We start from the raw sequence: 23,204 nt of genomic DNA, 5'->3' as shown, positions 1-23,204 counted from the left end.
CTTCCTCGGCCAGCTTCCCAGGATCCTCTGTATTGTAGTTCCGTCTGTAATTTTGCCGGTGCCTTTTTCCCTTTAGTCGTTGGTCAGTTCAAATTATGTTTTTTTCACCTGCAGTTGCAAGGCACTTTTTTGAATTACGGAAGTACAATACAGGAACGTGAACTGAAATACGCTAGACTATTCTGGAAAGTTTGTAAGTCAGAACAGCAAAGGCATTCGGAAGAATTAGATTGAGAGTAAAAAGTTAATAATTGAGGAAGGAGTAAGAGGAGGAATAGAAATATAACCAATCAGTGATTAATGAAAGCATGTCTGGTGTTTCAGTAAAAATTAATATTCTTGATAACGATGATCTCTGTTGCTTCTAGAGATCTATTTCATTTTCTATAAAAAGCATGACACTGAATTTCACAGCTTGGTTGCTTCAGCAGAGCAAATCATCATGACCCTCATCATCAGATATCTAGGTTTGGGACTTGTATTCAGAAAAACATGAGATTGCACCTTGAGGTAATTCCAGACATGTTATAAAACGCAGTTTATTATAGATACCTAAAAGAAAATAGCAGCTATTATCCCAGGCTAATTGTATTTTCACAGTAATAAAATGGTAATAATTAGTTACCAGAGAATGTACTTTTTTTTTCATCTCACAAATGCATCCATTGGTCTTTCAATTGTGGAGAAAGTCTGAGTAACTTTCAAAAACTATTGGACTAGACATCATATAGATGACTCATCCCATTATATCTATATGTTAATTTTGTTTTTCCAGTCTTAGAGGCTGAGCATTTGATCTGCATAACAGAAGTTTAGGTGAAATGGCATAATGTAATCAGCATTTATCTTATATGCAAAAATCACATTTCTTGTTAAAAAGGGGGGGGGGATTTCAGACTTAATTCTAACCAGTTCAACACTAATAATTTGAGCTTGAGTTAAGGGTAGAGTAATAGAGATATTCATTTGTTGAGGTTACTTTTAGGTTTTGCATATCACTGCAACCAGGAAGTTGAGAATCATAGGTGTCCAGAGGGGGCAAGTGCCAAAACCTGCATCAGGATGCAAACTGTACAGCTTACATACTTGCATCAGACATCAAGACACAAGTACATAAGGATGGAGTTTCTATCCTAGCATTGTCCTCTGTGTGTCATCATTCAGACACAATCCGTTTGTTGCAGACTCTTATGATGAGAATGAAAGCGATTAAAGACAAGGAGGCCGGCATTTAAAGCAGTCTGTAGAGCTGTTGAGAATTCCTCCCACGTCATTTCTTGGCTCATCATCTTTCAGTCAGAATTCCATAGCCATTGAACAATATCTCTTGATTGAGTTTTTTGGAATTTAATGTTTCCCCCTCTCCTCCCATTATATTTCCTTGAGTGTGAATCAGGTTGCTATGGGTACATAAACAACAGTGCTCACAGGAGATAGCACTCTTTTAACTGATTGATAGCCCTGTTACGAGCAACCCTGTCAGTAATGATGCATATTCCTGTATATAGTGACCCATATCAATTTTTTTGTCTCTGTCATGATAAAGCTTTGATTTTTAGGGAACATGTCCCAGTATAAATGCATTCCCATTTTCTCAAAATATTTTATCATCCTCTTTATTTTCTCCACATTTTTCTTCATAAGGTTCTCAGGCTTTGAATCCAAGAATACTTTTTTATTCTTTTTAAATTCTTCATTGTCTGCATGCTCTTGCTAGAATCTGCCATTTTCATTTAATGTTAGAGCTGGAATTTATTCTTTCTTCTTTATTTTACTGCCAACATTTTAGTTAATTTCTTCTTTCCTTCATGAACCCCAGCACATGACAGCACCTTAGACAACTTGGATTTAACTCAGAAAATATTAAGCAGAGACAGACCTGATCAATACTTAGATTAGAGATCTGGGAAATCCCTGAACTAAAGGCTAGGTTGGGAATTTTTTTTAAAAAAAGCTGGAAGGCAACAGAAAACCACTTCTGTATTACCAAGAAAACTGCATGACCATGTAGTACTGGGAGCTGAGTTCAATACAGAGGGAGTATTTACTAGGACTGTGCATGGTTTGAAAATGATTTGGAAGCTTTTGACATCATGCAAGAACAGCACTTCACTGCTATTCATTAAAGAAGCCTGTTTTTTCAGGCTTCCATGACACCTTGAAACTAAACAGTCACTCATGCCCTTGTTATCTCCCATATAGACTATTGCAATGCACTCTACATGGGGCTACCCTTGAAGAGCATCCAGAAGCTTCAGCTGGTCCAGAATGCAGCTGTGCAGGCTATTTTTGGCGCCCCTAGAAGGGCGCACATAACACCTTTGCTGCGCAAGCTACATTGGGTACCAGTCTGCTTCCGGGTCCAATTCAAGGTGTTGGTTATCACCTTTAAAGCCCTACATGGCATGGGACCAGGCTACCTGAGGGACCGCCTCTTCCCCGCTACATCGGCCCACCCCACCCGATCATCCAGAGAGGGCATGCTGCGGACCCCATCAGTAAGAGAATTCTGGCTGGTGGGGTCCAGGAGGTGGGCCTTCTCTGCAGTAGCACCCACCCTTTGGAACATCTTGCCCCCAGAGGTGAGGTTAGCCCCATTGCTCCTAGCTTTCTGGAGGAATTTGAAGACCTGGCTCTGCCACTGGGCTTGTGGCGGGGAGGAGAATAGTCATACTTGGGATAGGCTAGTGCCCTGAAGTGCCCCTCCTACGCAAGGACTGAATGAGACCACAGCCACCTGGATTTTATTTATATTTAGTAGCTATGTGAAATTGTTTTGTAGTGCACTTTTATATTGGAATTTTATTATATATTTATTGTTTTTTTATTATTTTGTTGTAAACCGCCAGAGTCCCTCCAGTGGGAGGAGATGGGTGCTGACAAATTTGATGAATAAATAAAATAAATAAATAAAATATTCTGATGCTTTAAGAGTCACATAAACTTATAGAACAGTGGTATGCTTGCACAGATTCTCATCCAAGTTTCAAAACACTTCTTCAGAATCATGTTCAAAGCACGCATAGCCCTGGTATTGATCTTTTTTTCCCTCATATACTTTTGTTGCCCTTCCAGCTATTAACTTTATCCTCTTTCCATCCTAAAATGTTAATACCTTATACAGATTGTTTCTTTCCTTCATACTGTACAAGTTTACTCTTACTCCTTGTTTTCAGTTTATAAACCTCTTTCCCTGTTAAAATCCTTGAACTTACAAGTGATTGCTTAGCTATAAAGAAGCACAGTACTCCTATGTCAACAACAACAAAATCACAATATTTTAGAATGAAAGCTAGGCAACACTTTGTTTACAGAGGTCAAGCACAAGAGAATTAGACATACTGTACTGCCTCCAAATTCTTAACAACAGCGTAGAAAATAGCATTGAAATGCATACTTTTACTTATGCCATTTCCAGAACAATGGAAAACATTTTAAAGTTTTTCATTTATGAGCTTATATTTCAACTTCTAGGCAAATTTCTAATTCTCTGCAGGGAAAGATTCTAACTTTGTATTATTCTTTCTGTATGTCTATTAGCTGTGAAGAAAATTTAAATGCAGGGTGGTTTATCTATAACATGTTCATTTTTTTTCCCTCATTTCAGTCTGTAATATGTGTGAGAGAGATTGCCACGCCCCCAAGACATCTGAAGTCAAACTCGAGTTAAGAAGAACAAAACAGATGGAAGAATTACACATTAGTGAGAAAATATATATATTCTTTTACCAATAAATCTGGAAACTTTGTCAATTTCTAAATCTACTCTGATGCCTGAGTTTTGTTACTTCAAATTACAATTCTATAAGTTTACTCAGAACTACAATACTTGTCATGAGTAATGATGGCAAGCAGGAGGGGGCCTCGATCCAGGGTGGAAAACGCATGCGTAGTACAGAGGAATTAAGCAGCCATTCAAAGAGACACAGATCAGACCCGCCTTAGCCTTTGGGGTTTATATGTCTGGGTTTTTCCCACGCTTCTTCAGTTTGTTAGGATTCTGTTAATGTAGCGGTAATAAACACTAGAGACCTACTCCTCGTCTCAGCGTGATTTCTGACTGTTAGGACATCAATCCTAACAAACTGAAGAAGCGTGGGAAAAACCCAGACATATAAACCCCAAAGGCTAAGGCGGGTCTGATCTGTGTCTCTTTGAATGGCTGCTAATTCCTCTGTACTACGCATGCGTTTTCCACCCTGGATCAAGGCCCCCTCCTGCTCGCCATCATTACTCATGACAATACTTGAATAAATGTTACAGGCTTAAATAAGGAGCCTCAGGCTGCATCTCCCCCACAGGCAACTACAGCAGGGACAAAATATGTGCTACGACACATGTTTTGTCATTTTGACATCATCTTTAGGAATTATTATCTTTTGGCAACTCCTATTTCTTCTGTCAAGTAAGTCTTCCCTTTTTGCCCCAGAAGGGAACTATGCTTAAAAGGGAAAATGCTTAAAAGCATTGAGAAAAATTATTATTATTAACTACTAAAATGATCCCTGGTTTGATTATAATCTATCTCTGATACTGAATGTTAATGGCACATTGGAGTATCACAGACTATCACTGTCACTCTCTTTTTTCAAAATAATATTCTCCCAAATTAATAGTATGAATTTAGGACATAAATAATTACTATAAACTTCAGAATATACAGATCCTTCTGTTTCACCTTGTTACAATGGAAAGTACTAAAGGATACGCATGACAAATCAAAAAGTGATTTTCATTCTTTTCATTTTTTTCCTATCAACAGAATGGTTTTGCTCTGTCAAGTTACCACTGAAAGCAAAGACAGTTTTCAGCAGGGAAAGAAAATTAAAATTGGATCCTATCTTTATCATTCTGTGCATATAGGTAAGCAAAATACTACCTTATATCCAATATTGTACATAAGCATATTCATTTATCTCTAATGCTGATATTTTACATTATATCTTCAAGTGATAAAGAGGTCAAAAGCACACAGAATTTTGAAAATAGCAAAACTGTTCCTCTTCCTGGTGGATTAGGCACAAAACTGCAAGACTTCAGGCTCAGCTACAAGACAGACTGTATTTCACTCTAATACCTCCATACACATCCTTCAAAAAAGATACACTATGCCTTGATGGGCCCACTGATGCCTGCTTATGGGTGGGAGGTTCTCCAACAATGTTTGGATTACAGCTTTTTTGTTTGAATCCACTTGGTACTTTACATTTTGAAGCTGACATAAAAAGAAGAGAAATTATGGAATTAACAGGTTTGTTCCTTCCTTCATTGTTTAACTTCCTCCAATTACTAGAACTGCAATAAATCAAAGTCTTGTAGCACTTTTTCCAATGAGCAAATGTTATTGAAAGGCCTAAGCTTTTGTGAGCTGCAGCTGATGCATCTGATGAAGTGAGTTTCAACTCACAAAAGCTTATGTCTTTTAATAAATTTGTTAGTCAGAAAAGGTGCTACCAGACTCCTTCTGATTTTTTGCCACTATAGACTAACATGGCTCTCCTACAGTGTCTACAATTGTAAAAAGACTCCAAGGTCTGGCCTTATAGCAGTGTTCCATGTGACTTGCCTATGCATAAAAAGACACAATGTGTTTTCCTTCCTTTGAAATCAGAAAGCCAGTTTACAGCAAATTTTAATGACGATAGCAAAGGCATATAAAACTAAGAGCCAAAAGGGACACGCATAATATAAGTAATGTCTATGCTTATTGTATTAATAGATCTAGAACAGTATAAAATGTACTTAAATGAACTCAGTGTCTATTCTACATATTTTTGTTTTCCTGAAATAAAACCTTAAAACGATTCCACTTTTTCATTTTCTGTACTGATACTGGAAGCAAGAAAACATACTACCTTCATGGAATCTGCACCCAGAATCAAATGGTTCATTTCAGAATTGCCATGCAGGTATGTTCTTATTCTAATTTATAATTTCCTGTATTTATCTGAGATAGATTATGAGGAATGGTAAGTAACCATCCACTCTTCTCTCAATAGCCTATAATACAAATTAGGTATTAAATACATAAAATAAATGGAAACAGAAAACAGATTAATCATACTTACAACAATAGAATTATGAAAAACATAAACAGTAATTATTTCATTGAAAGTAAAAGCCAAAAGAAAGAGACTCAGATAAGCAGGCAGCACTATATCTAAGGTGAAATAAATCCCTTTAGTAGTTAGCCTTTACAGAAACCAATCTGACAAGAAAACATAAAGTGAGAACAGCCAGTTGTTTAACTTCACTTTAAGTTACTTTCCATCTCATCATTTCCAGAATCCTTACCTGAAGAAGAAACAAGCGAAGAGTACTGATTATGTCATTAGGAAGTTCTAGCAAGTTGGTATGAGCTGCTTCTTCAAGGATATGGCTAATTTCACTTTCAGAAATAGTCCTGATGTCCTGATATTTCATAAACTTAAAAGAAGTTGTATTTTAATTTTAGTGGATCTAAATTATTTATGTTATCTAGCAAAAACACAGCCATTAGCTGCCACAAGCTTTGTGAAACAGACTCTTAAACAATACGTAATAATAGATGTTAGAAATAATTACATTTTAAAAATTTAGATAAATCTTGCCTCCATTGTAGCAAGTGGTTAGATTAGTGAGCCAAATTAATTTTTTTTCCATTTAATACTTCTGAAATATTTTAGAATGACCAAACTTTGTGACTGTACAGCTACCAAATACTGTACAGAAGTGTTTACATTTGATTGTAAACAAATGTATGTAGTATGGAGTATGTGGTACTTCTAAGCAGACATGCACAGGATTATACAGTAAGTCTAACGAACAGGGAAGATTTATCAGTCAAAGGGCATGTGGCAGCTTTACACTGCCTGTCTCCCCCAAATAAATGAAGCTGGCGTAAGAAATCGCTGTCCAGATTTCAATCTGTTTTTCAACTTTAGCAATGATGTTGGCCAGGTGTTCTGTCCAGAGAACAGTTACAGCCATTGATTGTAGGCTTCCTTCCTTCTTTACCCCCACCCATGTTGGGAAAGTAAGAATCAATTGCTTTCCTTTTTGATTACATATTTCCATTGATAGTTCTTTTATATGAGTCCCCATATGCTGGCTTCCTCTCATACCTGACACCTTCTATCCATTGCACCCACCATTGGATTGCTGGGGGAAAAACAATTTAATCTTCCTTCCTGTCACTTGAGCTAGAAGGAGAAACTAGCAGAACTCTTTGTCTTGTTCTTTTTTAATCTACCTTTCACTGATTCACCAGTGAAACTATTAAAAAAGAAAAAGTCCACCCTTTCACCTTAACCCTTTCTCTGATTCACTTTGAGGAGGTATTTTCAGAAGTGGGTAGGCATTCCAGCAGTCTAGACAAAATAGCCATATAGGGCAGCAACCAGTGACAGAAGCAGAAGTGGCATTCCTGCCACTGCACAAAGTAGCCAATTGGAGTGGAGGCATTTACCTACAAAAAATGAAGTGCAGCAGATAGACCATATAGCACTGCTTGCATCAGTGAAAGTCATGTTTTTCACATGGAACAAGAAAAGACAGGTGAAATTGCCTGCATGAAGGTGGGTGGCAAGATGAGGACAATGTGTGTTCCTGTCCTCAAGAAATGGTTAGTGGCTATCCTCATGCCAGGGCAGTTAAGATGTTCATGAGCCCTAAGAAGCATTTTTTTTAATGTCGAACATCTAAACAACTGAAACCGATGAATATGAATATGAGTGAACAGATTTCCCCAATAGTTTTAATTTTTTTTTTCCTGAAAAGCTGCCATGGTAGCCTGATTTTGACTGAAGCACTAGGAATTTAACCCTTTCATCCACTATGTACAACATTCCTCTGAACAAAATCATACAATATTGTGCTAAATTATTATGCAGTTTGTTTGATACTGGCTTAGAGTCTTTGTGAACTAGCCACTGTTATTTATAAACCATATTTTCTGGTTTATCATTATATATTAAGCCCATTAGCCTTATTTTACAAATGTGTTAATGACACAAAGCTGCTATTAGCTTTGCTAGAGAAAAACAACAATAATTTTAGAGGGGTTGTTAGAGATTTCAGTGAAAGCAAGAAGTGTCTCCTTCCCAATGCACCTGCTCTGATCAAAATCAGAATTACCATGGCTGCATTTAAGAGTTTCTTTCTTTTGATAAGAAATGCAGTAAGGTTACATGGTCTGTATATTGCTTATGTTAAACAAAAATGATATAAACATCTGCATATTTAAGGCTACCCCAAGCTATTGTTTTACAACATAATCCAGTCATCACTGTGTTACAAATGGTGTTTTCATTCATCCTATTTTGCCAGTGATGACTGAATGATACTAGTAATCACTAGAGTTGAAATAGTCACAACATAGTGCAATAACACAATAGGAATTAGTTGTTTACAGCTGCTATACTCACCAAGCCAATTAGTCTAAGAATTTCTGAGTTAAGAAAGGAATTCTGATTACCATCTAGAAGTGTGATCAACAGAAATTTATTCCATGGGTGTGAGGCAATATGGCATGCTAGAAGTGGAGAAATTTACCACAAATAGCTTAGAAAGCAATTTAAGAAAAGAATCCCAAATTAAATGTATTATTTGTACTGTACTACGTCTTTGTTTATAGCATCAAACAAAGTTTAAAAACTTAATACTCAACAAAGAAAAAACATTGGAGGTAAAATTTAGTTTCTCTCACAAAAATACTTCTTATTACTCCTCACAATTTAAACTGTTTAATTCATTCAGAACCAAAATGTGTTAGTAGAAGAAAAGATGAATCCAGATCATGTAAAATCAAGGAGAGTTGCTATATTACTCAGTAATGAAATTAGAATATTAAGATATCATTTTCTGCCGTATGTAAATATAAAACATGGTTTGGTAGAGTGATTCTGCTTTTATCTCACTGGAAAATATATTATAAACTTCACATTCTATTTTTAAAAAATAATTTAAATTGATTCCCCTATCAAAGCTGTCCTTACCCTACCATGGCCTTTTACATTTTCTGTGAAAATCTTCTCTAACCAGTTCATTTCCCAATAGACTAAAACCCAAGTAAACCCCAGATAGTATGGGAATTAGGATGGTGTGCATTCATGTCTGCACTAGAGACTGATTTCATCATAGCATCACCACCCAGCCATAACTGAATTGATATTAAGCTTCTCCACATTATTGTTATTTTGGTACAATGATGGTTGGATAACTTTAGAAGAGGCTATAAATCACTAGTTCAGAAAGTATCCTAGTCTCACACATCTGGACAGCACCAAGTTGCAGAAGGCTGTTCTAGGGAATTTATCAGAGATAGCCTTAGGATATTGGTTGTCATTTATGTATAGCACAGTTTACTAAATAACCCTTTCTTTGACATCCTCTGCCTTGCTTTCATTTGATAATGAGTTATAGACTAGAGCAATTGCCTGTTTTTATACATGTTCTTGGCAACCATTAAATACCTGAAATAAAACCTCCATTTCAGTAACAAGGTATTTTATACCACTGGGTTTATATCCACTTTAGTGATGTGGGGCCAAAGACTGAAAGCAATCTAGGCAAAGCAAAATAATAAAGTCAATGCAAAGCATTTACTACTAATAAAGCATATACAGAGAAAGATATTGAAAGCTGTACCGATGCTCTGATTTTTCATGTGCAGATATCCTAACAAGACTTCAAGGCATCCAATAGCAGTCTGTGTTAGCAAAAAGTCTTTCTGTAAACATAAAAGTGAGAATACTGTTTATTATCAAATTCAACTACAGGTAGTCCTTGCTTAACAACCATTCATTTAGTGACAGTTCAAACTTACAACGGTGCTGGGAAAACTGACTTATGACCAGTCGTCACACAACTGCTGCAGCATCCCCATGGTCACATGATCACAACTTGGACACTTGGCAACCGGTTCACAGTGTCCTGTGGTCACGTGATCGCCGGCTTCTGGCAAGTAAAATCAATAGGGAACTGCATGATTTGTTTAATAACCATATGGTTCACCTGCAGTGATTCACTTAACAACCACTGCAAAAAATGTCGTAAAATCAGGTCAGATTCGCTTAATGATTGCTTTGCTTAGCAACTGAAATTCCAGTCTCAATTGCAGTCATTAAGTGAGGACTACCTGTAAAAGGTATGCCTGAAATTATAACAGAAGTGGAAATGGTTTCTCCTTTTTTAATCCCCCAGCTGAAAGAATAAAAAATATTGTTATAGTTACCTTGAGAGTCATATTAAGTTATAAGAAAGCTATGGGACATAAAATATTTGAAAACATTCTAGCATTTAGGAAGCCCTTCACAAGCAAAGGGACTTGCCTGCATCTCCACAGTACCATGGACTGTCCAACAGTCTTTACATGCAGAGACAATTTCGGAGACATATCAGGTCTGCTTCTACTTCAGAGGAAATACAGCAAAAACAGATTTGCTGTGCTTCTTCTGTAGCACCACACCAGTTTTACATTTGATAGGAATGAGGTGGGAATTTCCTTCTCATCCCAACTCCTGAGATTCTTCCTCCTTCATGATCTTAAAGTAATAGCATGTCACCAATCTTCTGCTGCTTTTTGGCTGTTCTGAGGGCTGTTCTGAGTACCATACCACTGCACAGTGATCTTTTAAAAACTGTTTTCCCTTGCTGCAAAAAAGAAAACAGCAATGGAATAACAAGAAAGTGGGTAAGCCAATTAATATTGGCTTGGTCAAGGGAATGAGGGAGGGCATGTACCCAAGGATTACTGCAGAATGCTCCAAAATCCTTCTCGCACATAGCGGGCAGATGCAGGAGACAGTAGCTGGGAAGATAGCACAGTTTACAACACTGAGAATGAATCTATACCTTTATGAATAAGTGTCTTTGGTAACAGCAGTAGTAGTAGTAGTTTCCACATCATTTAATAGTTGCAAAGTGAGAAAAAGTACACTGGACTGTGTTTTCTTTACACTTCTCCATACATTTGAAATAAATCAGTTTTGGTGAGTCTTACAATAAATATTTCAATTTTATATTAACAGTAAATTCTACCTGGACAAGTAGGTTTTGTAACCGGGCAACCAAAGACAGTACATGCCATATAGCCAGTGGATAAAAGGAAGCATTCTCTTTTGACTGTGGCAATTCCTTTTGCTGTTCATCTGTAGACTGGACAGTAAACTTCACAAAGGAGGAACAGAGGTTCTGCTTAAAGAGGGCTCTCAGAAACTGAAGGATGCTGACTGGATATAAAATCGTGTATTAGTATAAAATAAGTCTCTCCATCATATACTTCAGAGATTCTTGGTTATGCAGAAGAATCCATGCACTAGTCACCGCATTAGAAAGCCCACTAACTAGCCCAGATTCCTAGCTTTCAGTTTTAAAAGATAGTAGTCTCTAGCCCCTTAATAAGTATGTTTGTGTGTATCTGTGTGTGTGTGTATGCCTGATTATTTTATTTTGTGAAAAAATTATTTGCTATCATGTTTCAAAGCGATCAGTGAACAATGAAGGTCCAACTAAAACACTGCAGAAGTTCTAGCCATCGTGACAAGAACAGTATGGACAATTTGTCTGAAGAAGACATTTCCTGCTTAATTTTTATCCATTGATGTTACTTTCAATGTATTTTATTTTATTTTATTTCTTTATTTAATTTTTATCCCGCCTTTAAAAATTGAGAGAACCAGAATTTTAGTACAGTATAGTGTAGCTATGATTAGACATTAGACTATCCAATTCAAAAGAATAGCTAGCAGCAAGGACTTGAATTTATGTTCTGTTGTTAAACTTTTAATTCTTCCTATTAGGTTTTTACTGTTATTGAATATATACACATTTAAAAAATCATCCTGCTGATGACAATAAAGTATACTAAATTCATATGAGAAGTGGAGCTGAGTGAGGAAATTGCATTAAATCCATATGTGGTATGAAAGAGGATGGGAAATATTGGTTATTATTACACCTGTAATAATGTTGAGTGGAAAACTCCCAAAACCTTCTAATTTTTATTGTTAAAAACGTCCTTGGGAGGTACATTACTTTGTGTTCAAATATGAATCTTTCTGTGCTGTTACCTACCAAAAAACAATACGCACTTCCTTCTGAATGCAACTGCATTGAAGACCTTGTCCACATCCAAGCAGATCATATGATGAACCTTTCAGAAAGGAATCAAATGAAATGTCTGAGGGGAAGAATAGACGCACAAAGGAAGATGTTGTGTTTTCTTTGTTCAATGTCTTCCCCCTGGAAAAAGAACTTTGCCAGGGGTCCCGCAGATTAATTGTTTTCTCTATATGACCAAACCACCTGAGCTTATATTGTCTGAGTTGTCACCATATTCAATGCAGATCATTCATCCTTTTTGCACACATTCTTTTTAACTGCACACACTTTTTAAGTAATTCAGTCGTACAGCATTTAATTTTTATGTTTCTCCTGATGCACCAAACTCTCACTTCCATATTAACAAAGTGGGCAGCATTATATACAGCATAGTATACAATACAGCATACTTATATACAACAATTTTCACTTCTATCAACAAGCATTCTGTTGTTATTTCATTTTTTATTTAACAGGAATTAAGAAAGCAAAAAGTTCTGGTGGATGTAGTTTTTTCTTGCTGGAGCCAAGAAGTCTGAGTGTGGCCAGGTCAAGAAGTCAAATCCTTTGTCTTGCAAATTGATATGCTACTGGTTACTATGATAGCTAATGGTTAATAGCCTAGATAAAGGTCAATGTTCTCCTGCTTCTGCTTCCTGCTCTCTGCTTCTGCTATTTCAAATGCACCTTCTGTGTCCTGCTTGTAAAAAGTTTATCTCCCTGTGTGGAGAGGCAGAACTGTAAAAATGCTTTTGCTCTCTATTTTGTAAATACAGTTTATATTTGTTGAAGTTGCTGGCATGATTTTTTGATCTCTCTCAATGGCAAAGCTCTTCTGAAATTCCACTGCTGATCCTCAGGATCACACACACACACCAACACATTCATTCTGCACAAAAGGACACTAACAATATCTCCATTTGTTTTCTCATCTAGTGAGTAAACATTCTGCTAAGATACACAAATTCATTAACTTGCTCTGTGTTTTCTGCCTCTATGAATAATTTGCAACTGTTACCTACATTTATCCCACAATACGCAATACAACTGTCATGAGTAAGGATGGCGAGCAGGGGGCTCCCATCCAGACTGTTAAGCGCATGTGTAGCACTGAGGAATTGGTCAGCCATTCAAAGAGACACAGATCGGGACCACCTTAACCTTTGGGGTTTATATGTCTGGGTTTTTCCCACGCTTCTTCAGTTTGTTAGGATTCCTGTTATGTACTATCAATAAACATTAGAGACCAGTTCCTTGTCTCAGCGTGTTTCCTGGCTGTTAGGACATCAACCACCTAGGGGGCATCACACTTCTTTATCTTACTCCCTGCCCAATGTTGAACCATACACTAAGCATTCCATTTATGGAATGCTATACTTCTATTATATAGAGCTGTTAGCATGATTCAGCAACCAATCTTCAATTCCTGATTCCTGAAAAATATTTCATAACTCAAGCCTATTCATTTTATTGTATGTTTTCTGTAAATTAAAAACACACAATAAACTTACATTCATACATTTCTCAATTATCTGCTGAAGACCAAACTCAAGCCTGCATGATTTTGTTCAGTTTTTTCTTGTACACTTTCTGTCAGAATGCTGCTGAACAACTTCTCAGGAACATTTAACAAACTAATTCACATACACACTTGCAATCTTTCTCTCTGTATAAGGAAATAGTAGTGGCATTCAGGCACAGATAGAGTCTTCATACATACATTAACAAGTTGCACAGACAGTCCATACAGATACCACACCCAATGGTAATTTTTCCAGTTATATTATCTATTTCAAGAATGGGAATTTAATAATACTTAATATAGTTACTGTAGGTAATGCCCTTATTAGTGAACTGAGTGCTTATAAAGAAAAATTAACTGGTTGTACACAGATTTATCAGTGTTTCTAACCTCTGTATTGTAAATATTTTGTTGAGTCAAGAGTGAAGCAGTCAAAAGCCAAGCAGAACAAATAAGTGATTCAATGGATGAGGAGAAGACAGGCTCAGAGAAAGAGGTTGCCATCCAGGTGCAGTGGAGAACTTTCTCAAGGAGCTCTATCAAAGATGTATTGGAAAGTAACAATACCACCACTGTAAAAGAAGAAAGGATTCAACAAGCTGTAAGTGTAACAAGTATAACTTAAATCAGTAGCTACAGGTACAATTACAAGCTGGTATTGAAATCTAAGGGTACAAAATACCACAGGCCTAAGACTCTTGATCTATTCCAAAGATTTATTTATTTATTTATTAAACAGATTTATAAGGCTGCCCAACTCATACACGGTGACTCCGGGCAGCTTACAGAATTAAAAACCATAAAAACACAATAGACACCCCCCGGCGGCAGCAAACACATTCATACCAGCCACTTGATTGGCTCCGAAGCAGCTTGGAGTCCCCAGGCCCATTGACAAAACCATGTCTTCAGGGCCTTCTGGAACAGGAGCAAGGAGGGAGCCAATCTTATATCTGGGGGAATGATGTTCCAAAGGGAGGGAGCCACTATGGAGAAGGCCCTTTTCCTTGGTCCCACTAGATTTACTTCCCTAACTGAAGGGACCCGCAACATACCCTGCCTCCCTGCTCTGGTGGGTTGGGTAGATGTGACTGGGGAAAGGTGGTCCTGCAAATAACCAGGCCCCAAGCAATGTAGGGCTTTAAAGGTGATAACCAGGACCTTGAATTGGACCCGGAAGCAAATCAGCAACCAATGCCACTCCCGCAAAAGAGGTGACACATGGGCAAGTCTTGGCTTGCACAAAACTATGCAGGCTGCTGCATTTTGAACCAATTGAAGCTTCTGGATACTTTTCAAGGGCAGCACCATGTAGAGCACATTACAATAGTCCAAACGGGAGGTGACTAGGGCGTGGGTGACTGTGAGAAGGGCCTGTTGGTCCAGGAATGGGTGTAGCTGGCGCACAACATGTAGTTGTGCAAAGGTTCTCCTGGCCATGACTGCCACCTGCTCTTGGAGCAGGAGTTGTGAGTCCAGGAGAACCCCCAGGTTACGTACAGGGTCTGTCTGGAGCAGCACAACCCCATCCAAGACCAAAGATGATAACTCTCTAGAAATCAAAGAGCCCCGAACCCACAGCCATTCCGTCTTGCCAGGGTTCAACTTCAACCTGTTGCTCCCCATCCAGACCACAACAGCCTCCAGGCACTGGGAAAGGGTGGTTGCAGCATCACTTAACTCACCATTGGCAGAGATGTACAACTGAGTATCATCAGCATACTTATGATATCTCACCCCATGATGACGGATGATCTCACCCAGCGGCTTCATGTAGAGGTTAAACAGGAGCGGAGAGAGCACTGACCCCCGTGGCACCTCACAAACGGGCTGAGGGCAGGACCTCTCACCCCCAATCAACACTGACTAGAAATGGCCCCGTAGGAAGGAGGTGAACCAGGACAACAAAGCATCCCCCTACCCCCAACCCCCAAAGCCGCTCCAGAAGGATACCATGGTTGATGGTATCAAAAGCCGGTGAGAGGTCAAGTAGAGCCAGGATGGTTGCACACCCTCCATCCCGCTCCCGCCAGAGATCATCAAAAAGTGTGACCAATGCCATTTCCATCCCATATCCAGGCCTGAATCCTGATTGAAATGGGTCCAAATAATCCATTTCATCCAGGATCCCCTAGAGCTGCAGCATAACCACTTTCTCAACAACCTTCCCCAAAAAGGGGAGGTTGGAGACAGGACAAAAACTGTCCATCAGGGTGGGATCCAGCAATGGCATCTTAAGGTGGTGGTGAACCACAGCCTCTTTGAAGGCTGAGGCACAAGCCCCTCCTCCAGAGATGCATTAGTCACTGCCAGTACCCACCCACATGTCACCTCCTGGGAGGCTTTTACTAGCCAGAAGGGACATGGATCCAACACACAGGTGGCCGAGCTCACAGTCTCTAGGATCCTGTCCACTTCCTCAGGAGCAACAGGGTCAAAGTGTTCCCAGAAAACTGGGCAAGAACTGTTAATATGTTTTCTACTACAGATTAAGATTACTATGGTAACTAATCATTTTGGTTGGGTGAAGAGGTTGAATTTAATTGTCCCCTTTTCATGTGTTAATGGTTGCATTGCCTAAGGGAGGAACTTGCCTGGACTTGTTGTAGTTTCAGTTTCCCTTCTGTGTAGGCTTGCAGAGAATATGCAGCTGAGAGAAATCTCTCCTCTCAGCAAGCAGCCTTTAAATATGTTTGTTTTCTGTAAATAAAATTATTTTTATAGAAATGCCTGGTATGTGACTTTCTGATCTCTCCTGGGCCAAAGGCTTTCTAGCACTCTGCCAACAGGTTATGGGCCCAGTAAGCAGCCCAGTAAACCTAGTAAGCCCAGTAAAACCCCAGAGAGAATAGAGAGATCAGCTCCACACCTCATGCACAATTTAAAGGCAAGTAGCAAAGACCTGTGAAGATTTTCTTTGGAGCCACCTGGAGATTTTCCAGCAACTGCCAGTCTACAGGACAAAGAAGCCAGCTGAGGTGACTTGCAAAAGAAGGAAGAAGCCATGGCTACTTCCCAGCCCTCAGCGATGCCTCTGGAGTGCCTATCAGAGACCAACTATTTGAATTGGGCCCTGAAGATGGAGATGTATCTTCACAGAGAGAATCTTTGGCTGCCAATTGGTGAGCAAACCCCCCAAAATCCCAGTGCTGAATGGCTTAGACAGGATGAGCGGGCTAGAGCCACCATTATCCTGGGAGTTGAGGACAATCAGCTAGTCCACGTGCGAGGTATGCAGTCTGCAAAGCAACTTTGGGATGCTTTGAGAGACTTGTATGTAAAGGCAACAGCAGGGAGTAAAGTTACCCTGACAAAAAAGCTGTACAAAGCCTACCTTGCAGAAGGAGATAGCCTTCCTGAGCACCTACATTATATTCAGCAGCTGTTTGTTGAGTTGCAGGAGAGAGGAATGGAATTTACACCTCTCACAAAATCCTGTATCCTCCTGTCCTCACTGAATGAAACATGGGACATGCTGATTTGTACCCTGGAGGCTATGCCTGAAGCAGACCTCACCCCAACGTATGTTACACAGCGCTTACTCGCTGAATGGGAGAAGAGAGAGGAAAGATCTCCCCCATGTCTTCTGGAAAGCTGCAGTACCAGAAAACAAGGGAAAAGAAGGGAAAGGAAGCTGAGGCCACAGCGGTAGCCAGCCAGCGATGCTTCAGTTGTGGTTCAGCTGGACATTTGCAGAAAGACTGTGCCTTGAGACCCAAGAGTAGAAAGACAGAGAAGAAGAACACAAGGGCAACACAGAAGAAGGCTCTTCAGACAACCCAAATTGCACAGGTTGCTGAGAAGAGTAATTCTGATGTATGGGTGTTAGATTCTGGGGCCAATTGTCATTTATGTAATTGTAAAAGCTCTTTTGTGTCACTGTCTAAAACTGAAAGACAAAGTGTATCTTTGGGTGATGGGTCTGTGACCAAAATTATGGGACAAGGTGACTTGTATTTATCCTGCTTGGGAGAAACTGTAAAAGGTGTGTTGTATGTGCCAAATTTACAATCAAAGCTTTTATCTGTGGCACAATTGGCTGCAACAGGGTATGTCATAACATTTAAGAAAAATGGTTGTGAGATACGTAAAAATGGAAAATTGTGTGCTACTGGTATATTAAAAGACTCCTTGTACATGGTGCAAAATGCAAGGAAGCCAAGCTGCAAGGCTGCAATTGGCAACACTCCATATCATGACCAATGTGTACACCTGATGCATAGAAGATTTGGTCATGCTAATTTCAGGTATATAGCACAAGTGCCACAGCTGTGTGCTGACCTAAAGATAAAACCCTGTGACAAATACTTAGATTGTGTGGTTTGCAAAGAATGGAAAAGACTAAAAGCTCCTGTGAGTAAGCACAGTGACTGAGTTACAACTAGACCTTTAGAAATTGTACACTCTGACATTATTGGTCCTTTTGCTCCAAGTCTTGGACAAGCAAGGTATGCAATGACCATCATTGATGATTTCTCAAGATACACATTTATCTACATCTTAAAACATAAAGATGAGGCATTTGAGAAATTTAAAGGTTTTGTGACATGGGCAAATAGAAAATTCCCTAGGCCTGTATCTGCACTCCAATGTGATAGAGGAGGAGAGTACCTTTCTCACAAATTCAAACGGTTCCTAGCAGACAAGGGGATAGAACAAATTCTTTCTAACCCTTACACCCCTCAGCAAAATGGTGTTGCTGAAAGAAAGGGCAGAACCTTGTAAAATGCGATGGAATGCATGCTTAAAGATTCACATTTATCTTTTAAGTATTGGGGAGAGGCAATTTCTACTGCCTGTTATGTACAAAACAAATTGTATAACTCTGTGATTCAGGACACTCCATTCCATTTGTTTTATGGTGTGAAACCAAAGGTAAACCATCTTAGAGTGTTTGGTAGTACTGCATGGGTTCATATTCCACAACAACAGAGAAAGAAGGGAGGCCTCACAACAAAGAAAGCCATCTTTGTTGGCTATGAACAAAGCCAGAGGAGCTACAGGGTCATAATGGGAGAGAAATTAATAATTAGCAAAAGCACTTCTTTTGCTGAACAAAACTGGGGGAGATTAAACTCTAGCTCTCCAGTTGATCTATCTACAACAGAACAGCAAGGACTTGCTGATAGTGATATTTTGCCTGATGAGGACATTAAACCAGAAAAGCAAACTGAAGATCTGTCTGATGAGACAGATGCTTCTCAGGAAAGTGATAGGAGTCAAAATTTAAGCCCTGTATTACCTCACAGATCTCAGAGAAGTAATAAAGGCGTTCCTCCATCACGTTTTCAGGCTGAAACAGTAAAGGCATTTCACATATTCACAGAACCTGAGTCTTTAGAACAAGTGAATGCTTTACCACCTGAGACTGCATAAAATTGGCATTCTGCCATGCAACAGGAGTTAGCATCCTTGAAAGAAAATAAAACATGGAAACTGGTAAATCTACCTCCCAATGAACGCTGTCTAGGTTGTAGGTGGGTTTTCAAACTGAAAAGGGATGCTGATGGCAAAAATCCAAAAATATAAAGCAAGGTTGGTTGCAAAAGGGTTCACTCAAAGGAGAGATTTAGACTTTGACAAGACTTTTGCACCAGTTACTAAAGGTGAATCAATTAGATTACTGTTAAAAATTGCTGCACCAAAAGGAATGTCAGTTCACCACTATGACATTCAAACTGCATTTCTCTATGGTGATTTAGACCACAAATTATACATGCAGCAACCCCCTGGCTATGAAAAAGGGGAGAATCTAGTCTGTGAACTGCAGAAGTCAATCTATGGGTTAAAACAAGCTGCTAGATCCTGGAACCAAAAATTAGATGAAAAACTGCAAAGATAAAAAGGAAAAGCAGATCCATGTGTATATATGAAGAAAGACAAACAAGACTGTATGTATCTGTGCATTTATGTTGATGATTTGCTGCTGTTCACACCAACAGAAAAACAAAGGCTTGATTTTGAAGCCTTCATGAAAAGCCATTTCACATTAAAGAGCCTTGGAACTGTAACAAATTACCTAGGTTTGGAAATACACAGGAAGAAGGATGGTAGCTTTCTGTTAAACCAAAGGGGAAATAATGTTCAAATATTGTGAATGGAAAGACATACAGAGTTGTCAAAGAAAATTGGTTTGCATCTTATTCTGTAGTATAAAAAGGGGAGTGTTAATATGTTTTCTACTATAGATTAAGGTTACTATGGTAACTAATCCTTTTGGCTGGGTGAAGAGGTTGAATTTAATTGTCCCCTTTTCATGTGTTAATGGTTGCATTGCCTAAGGGAGGAACTTGCCTGGACTTGTTTTAGTTTCAGTTTCCCTTCTGTGTAGGCTTGCAGAGAATATGCAGCTGAGAGAAATCTCTCCTCTCAGCAAGCAGCCTTTAAATATGTTTGTTTTCTGTAAATAAAATTATTTTTATAGAAATGCCTGGTGTGTGACTTTTCTGATCTCTCCTGGGCCAAAGGCTTTCTAGCACTCTGCCAACAAGAACCTACCCCAGGCTTCTCCACCAGATCATTATCCATGCTGGCATCCAACTGAAAATGAACCTGAATGATTTTATCTGTCAGATAATCCACAAATTCCTCAGCGCGCCCCTGCAGGTAAACCCCCTAATCCTCCTTACCCAGAAGGAGACGGGTCACTTTAAAAAGATTTGCTGGGCGATTATCTGCAGATGCAATTCATGTGGAGAAGTATTGCCTCTTTGCTGCACAAATTGCCACAAAGTAGGCTTTAATAGCAGCTCTTATCCGTGTTTGGTTGGATTCGTTCTTCGTCTTCCACCAGCAACACTCTAGACATCTCTTGATCCATTTCATCCCTCTCAATTCCTCCGTATACCACAGAGCCCAACAAGGTCCACGGGTCAGGAGAGGCCACATGGATGCAATCCTGTCTAGAGCCTCAGTCACCCTCCTATTCCAGGCGGCAACCAAGATCTCAGCAGCACTATGCAGCAGATCCTCAGTTATAACCCCTAGCTCCCTCTGGAACCCAACTGGGTCCATCAGTCACCAGGGGTGGACTGATCTAATAGGTCCTGCCTCCCTGCGGAGGGGTGAGGTCCTACAGAAGCTCATAGCCACCAGGGCATGATCTGACCACAACGGGGGCCAAGATAGGTCCACCAGTTCCAGATCACATAAGCTATGTTCCAACAAGAACACCAAATCAGGAGTGTGGCCACTATTCCTAGTTGGGCCCTGGATGACTTGGGACAGGCCCATGGAAGTCATGGTTTCCATGAATTCCCAAGCTACCTCCAATCCCACTCCCAGGGAAGGTAGGCTGAAGTCTCCCAGAACCATAAGCCTGTGAAACTCCACCACCAACCCTGTGGTAAGGTCAAGGAGCTTGGGCAGGGAGGCTGCTACACAGCAGGGAGGCTGATACAGCAGCAGCAATCCCAACTGATCACTAGAGCCCAACCTAAGAAAAAGGGTCTCACAACCAGGCACTTGTGGAGCGGCACCCCTGGTAGCCACCAGAGATTCTCAGATGACAACAGCAACATCTCCTCCTCTGCCCTGCTGGTGCCACACTCAAAAACTGGCTGGGTACATTTCAGAGAGAGGACCCCTGCCCCGGCCCCAGCCATGTTTCAGTGACACATGCCAGATTAGCCTTCTCCGTGATGATAAGATCAGCAGTAAGAGGAACCTTATTGCAAACCGATCTGGCATTCAGGAGCAACAGCCTAAAACCCATGCAATTATAGATCTGCTGACCATTGGGTTGAGCTCAGGCAGGTGGAAAGCAAGATCGGTATGAGGCATCAAGGTTGTGTTCCCCGAAAATGACCCCATCTCTCACCATATTTCCCCATACCTGACACCACCGAGATCTGCTCCCCCATCCTATCCAGCCCACAAGTCTCTCCATCCTTGAACCTCCCCTTTCGATCTAAAGAGAACCCCACTCCAAACAGCATACATACAGAATACACACAACCAAGGGGCAAAGTAAAAACCCAACAGGTGCTATAGCACTAGCTCTCAGCATCTGTAGGTCATCACCCACCCCCACTCATATCCCCAACAGCCACAAGCACCCCCCTGCCTGATCACTCACCCACCCAGCAGGGAGCCACTTCACCAACCCACCCACCCTGGCTCTCACCCAGGGGAGAGGATCAACCACACACACTACAATACCCATCGACCACCAGATAGCCCCTGGATCATCCCTAGGTAGCTTCACGGGGCAAGATTACAAGCTCTGCATATGCACACAGAGAAGTCCAGGAATAACTTCCTAAAACACAAAGTACAGCGCTGCTCAATAACAACATGGGATGGACATGCAGCCTCTTCAGCAGCTCAGGAACAGATTGTAGTTCACCAAATGCTTCTGCCGCCGCTGCTGGCCAATCACCATATAGTGCTGATTTGCAAAGCCACCATCTTCATAGCCTCCAAGAGTCTGAGGCATCTAATGTCCAGAGTAGAAAGTCCAGCCAGCAGCCCACTCTCCTCCACGATGCCTCCAGCATCTGTGCAGGTAGCTCCAGCTGCGGCCCTCAGCAGAGACCAGGAGAGATCGTCTCCCTCACTGTCTCCGCTGCCATCATGTGGCCCGCACCATCTTGCTGGAGCTGCAGCTTCAGAAATCCAGCTCCCAGACACTGGCTGCTCTCAACTACACCAGAAGGAAGCCCATCCAAGAGTAGGTCCCAGTGCAGCCCACGGGGGATCCAGGGGTCAGGTAGAAACCAGTTTTCCAACACCAGCACAGTCCTCCAAACAATCCCACACAGCCTCTGATCACTGAGCTCTCTCCCTCCCAGCGCACACTCGGTCCCAACTCCACTCCAACTCCCCCTCCAACTCTCCAACACATTCCAACTCTCTCCACAGCCCTCCACACTTCCCAAGACCTTCAAAAGCCTCACCATCAACCACCATCAGCCAAAAGTTACTACAGAGCCCCTCAAACAACCACTCTCACTGCTGCCATCTTAAAAAAAAAATCCCAGCAAACCTCAGTAAGTTGTGTATTTTTGTCTCTAGAGATTATGCAGAAAAAAATAGAACACTATTTTATAAAATGCTTTCAGGGGGTATTGAAAACGTTTCTGCAATTATTAAACAATTAATGATGCATATGTTTAAAAATACAATAGGTGTATTTTTAAAATAAATATTTTAATTATATTATTTTCAATATAAAGTATACAGTTAGGAGAGCTGTTACCACCACTAGATTTCTACATAGCAACAATAAACAGCTTTCTCCCCTTTCAAACAGTGCCATATTGATACATATCTTTAATAGCAAGAAAGGAAGTCTCTGAATGCATTTTATTTTATTCATCATGTAAGAGAGTTTTTTAAAGATCTCTCACACATACCAGCATAGATGAACTCATAGTAGTAATAGTACTACCCTAGCAGCAGTAATAGTAGTTTTATTTATCATGCACTTATAACTAAATACAATACAGTTGCAAATAAAACAATTGATATAATATTACAAACAGTAATAATTTTTAATATAAAATAAGGAGCCTTTAAATTAAAATGTCCATGACATACAATAATATACATACATTCTTTATTATGATCAATGTTCCATATCCCTTAACATATAAAAGAA

General features: G+C 39.9%; 1 protein-coding gene across 2 annotated transcripts in view; it reads right to left on the bottom strand.

The window, feature by feature from the left end:
* Positions 1–3,413: 3,413 nt before the first annotated feature.
* The window catches only part of MEI1 (meiotic double-stranded break formation protein 1), a 58,032-nt gene continuing 38,241 nt past the window's right edge, over positions 3,414–23,204 (bottom strand). The window contains exons 19-26 of one of the 2 annotated variants that reach the window (XM_063308464.1): positions 13,994–14,175; positions 12,055–12,133; positions 11,020–11,210; positions 9,628–9,709; positions 8,406–8,512; positions 6,295–6,426; positions 5,106–5,215; positions 3,414–3,649 (exon numbers count right to left, since the gene is read on the bottom strand). In XM_063308464.1, the coding sequence (XP_063164534.1) occupies positions 3,604–3,649; positions 5,106–5,215; positions 6,295–6,426; positions 8,406–8,512; positions 9,628–9,709; positions 11,020–11,210; positions 12,055–12,133; positions 13,994–14,175 (929 nt within the window). In that variant the 3' untranslated portion in view covers positions 3,414–3,603. Of the gene's footprint in view, positions 3,650–4,507; positions 5,216–6,294; positions 6,427–8,405; positions 8,513–9,627; positions 9,710–11,019; positions 11,211–12,054; positions 12,134–13,993; positions 14,176–23,204 lie in introns of those variants that run through there. The other variant, XM_063308465.1, reaches the window with a different exon arrangement.

This window comes from Candoia aspera, chromosome 7 (genome assembly GCF_035149785.1).
Source record: "Candoia aspera isolate rCanAsp1 chromosome 7, rCanAsp1.hap2, whole genome shotgun sequence".
NCBI lineage: Eukaryota > Metazoa > Chordata > Lepidosauria > Squamata > Boidae > Candoia > Candoia aspera.
The sequence above is the reverse complement of the archived record's forward strand: the minus strand, read 5'-3'. Positions and strand labels throughout refer to the sequence as shown.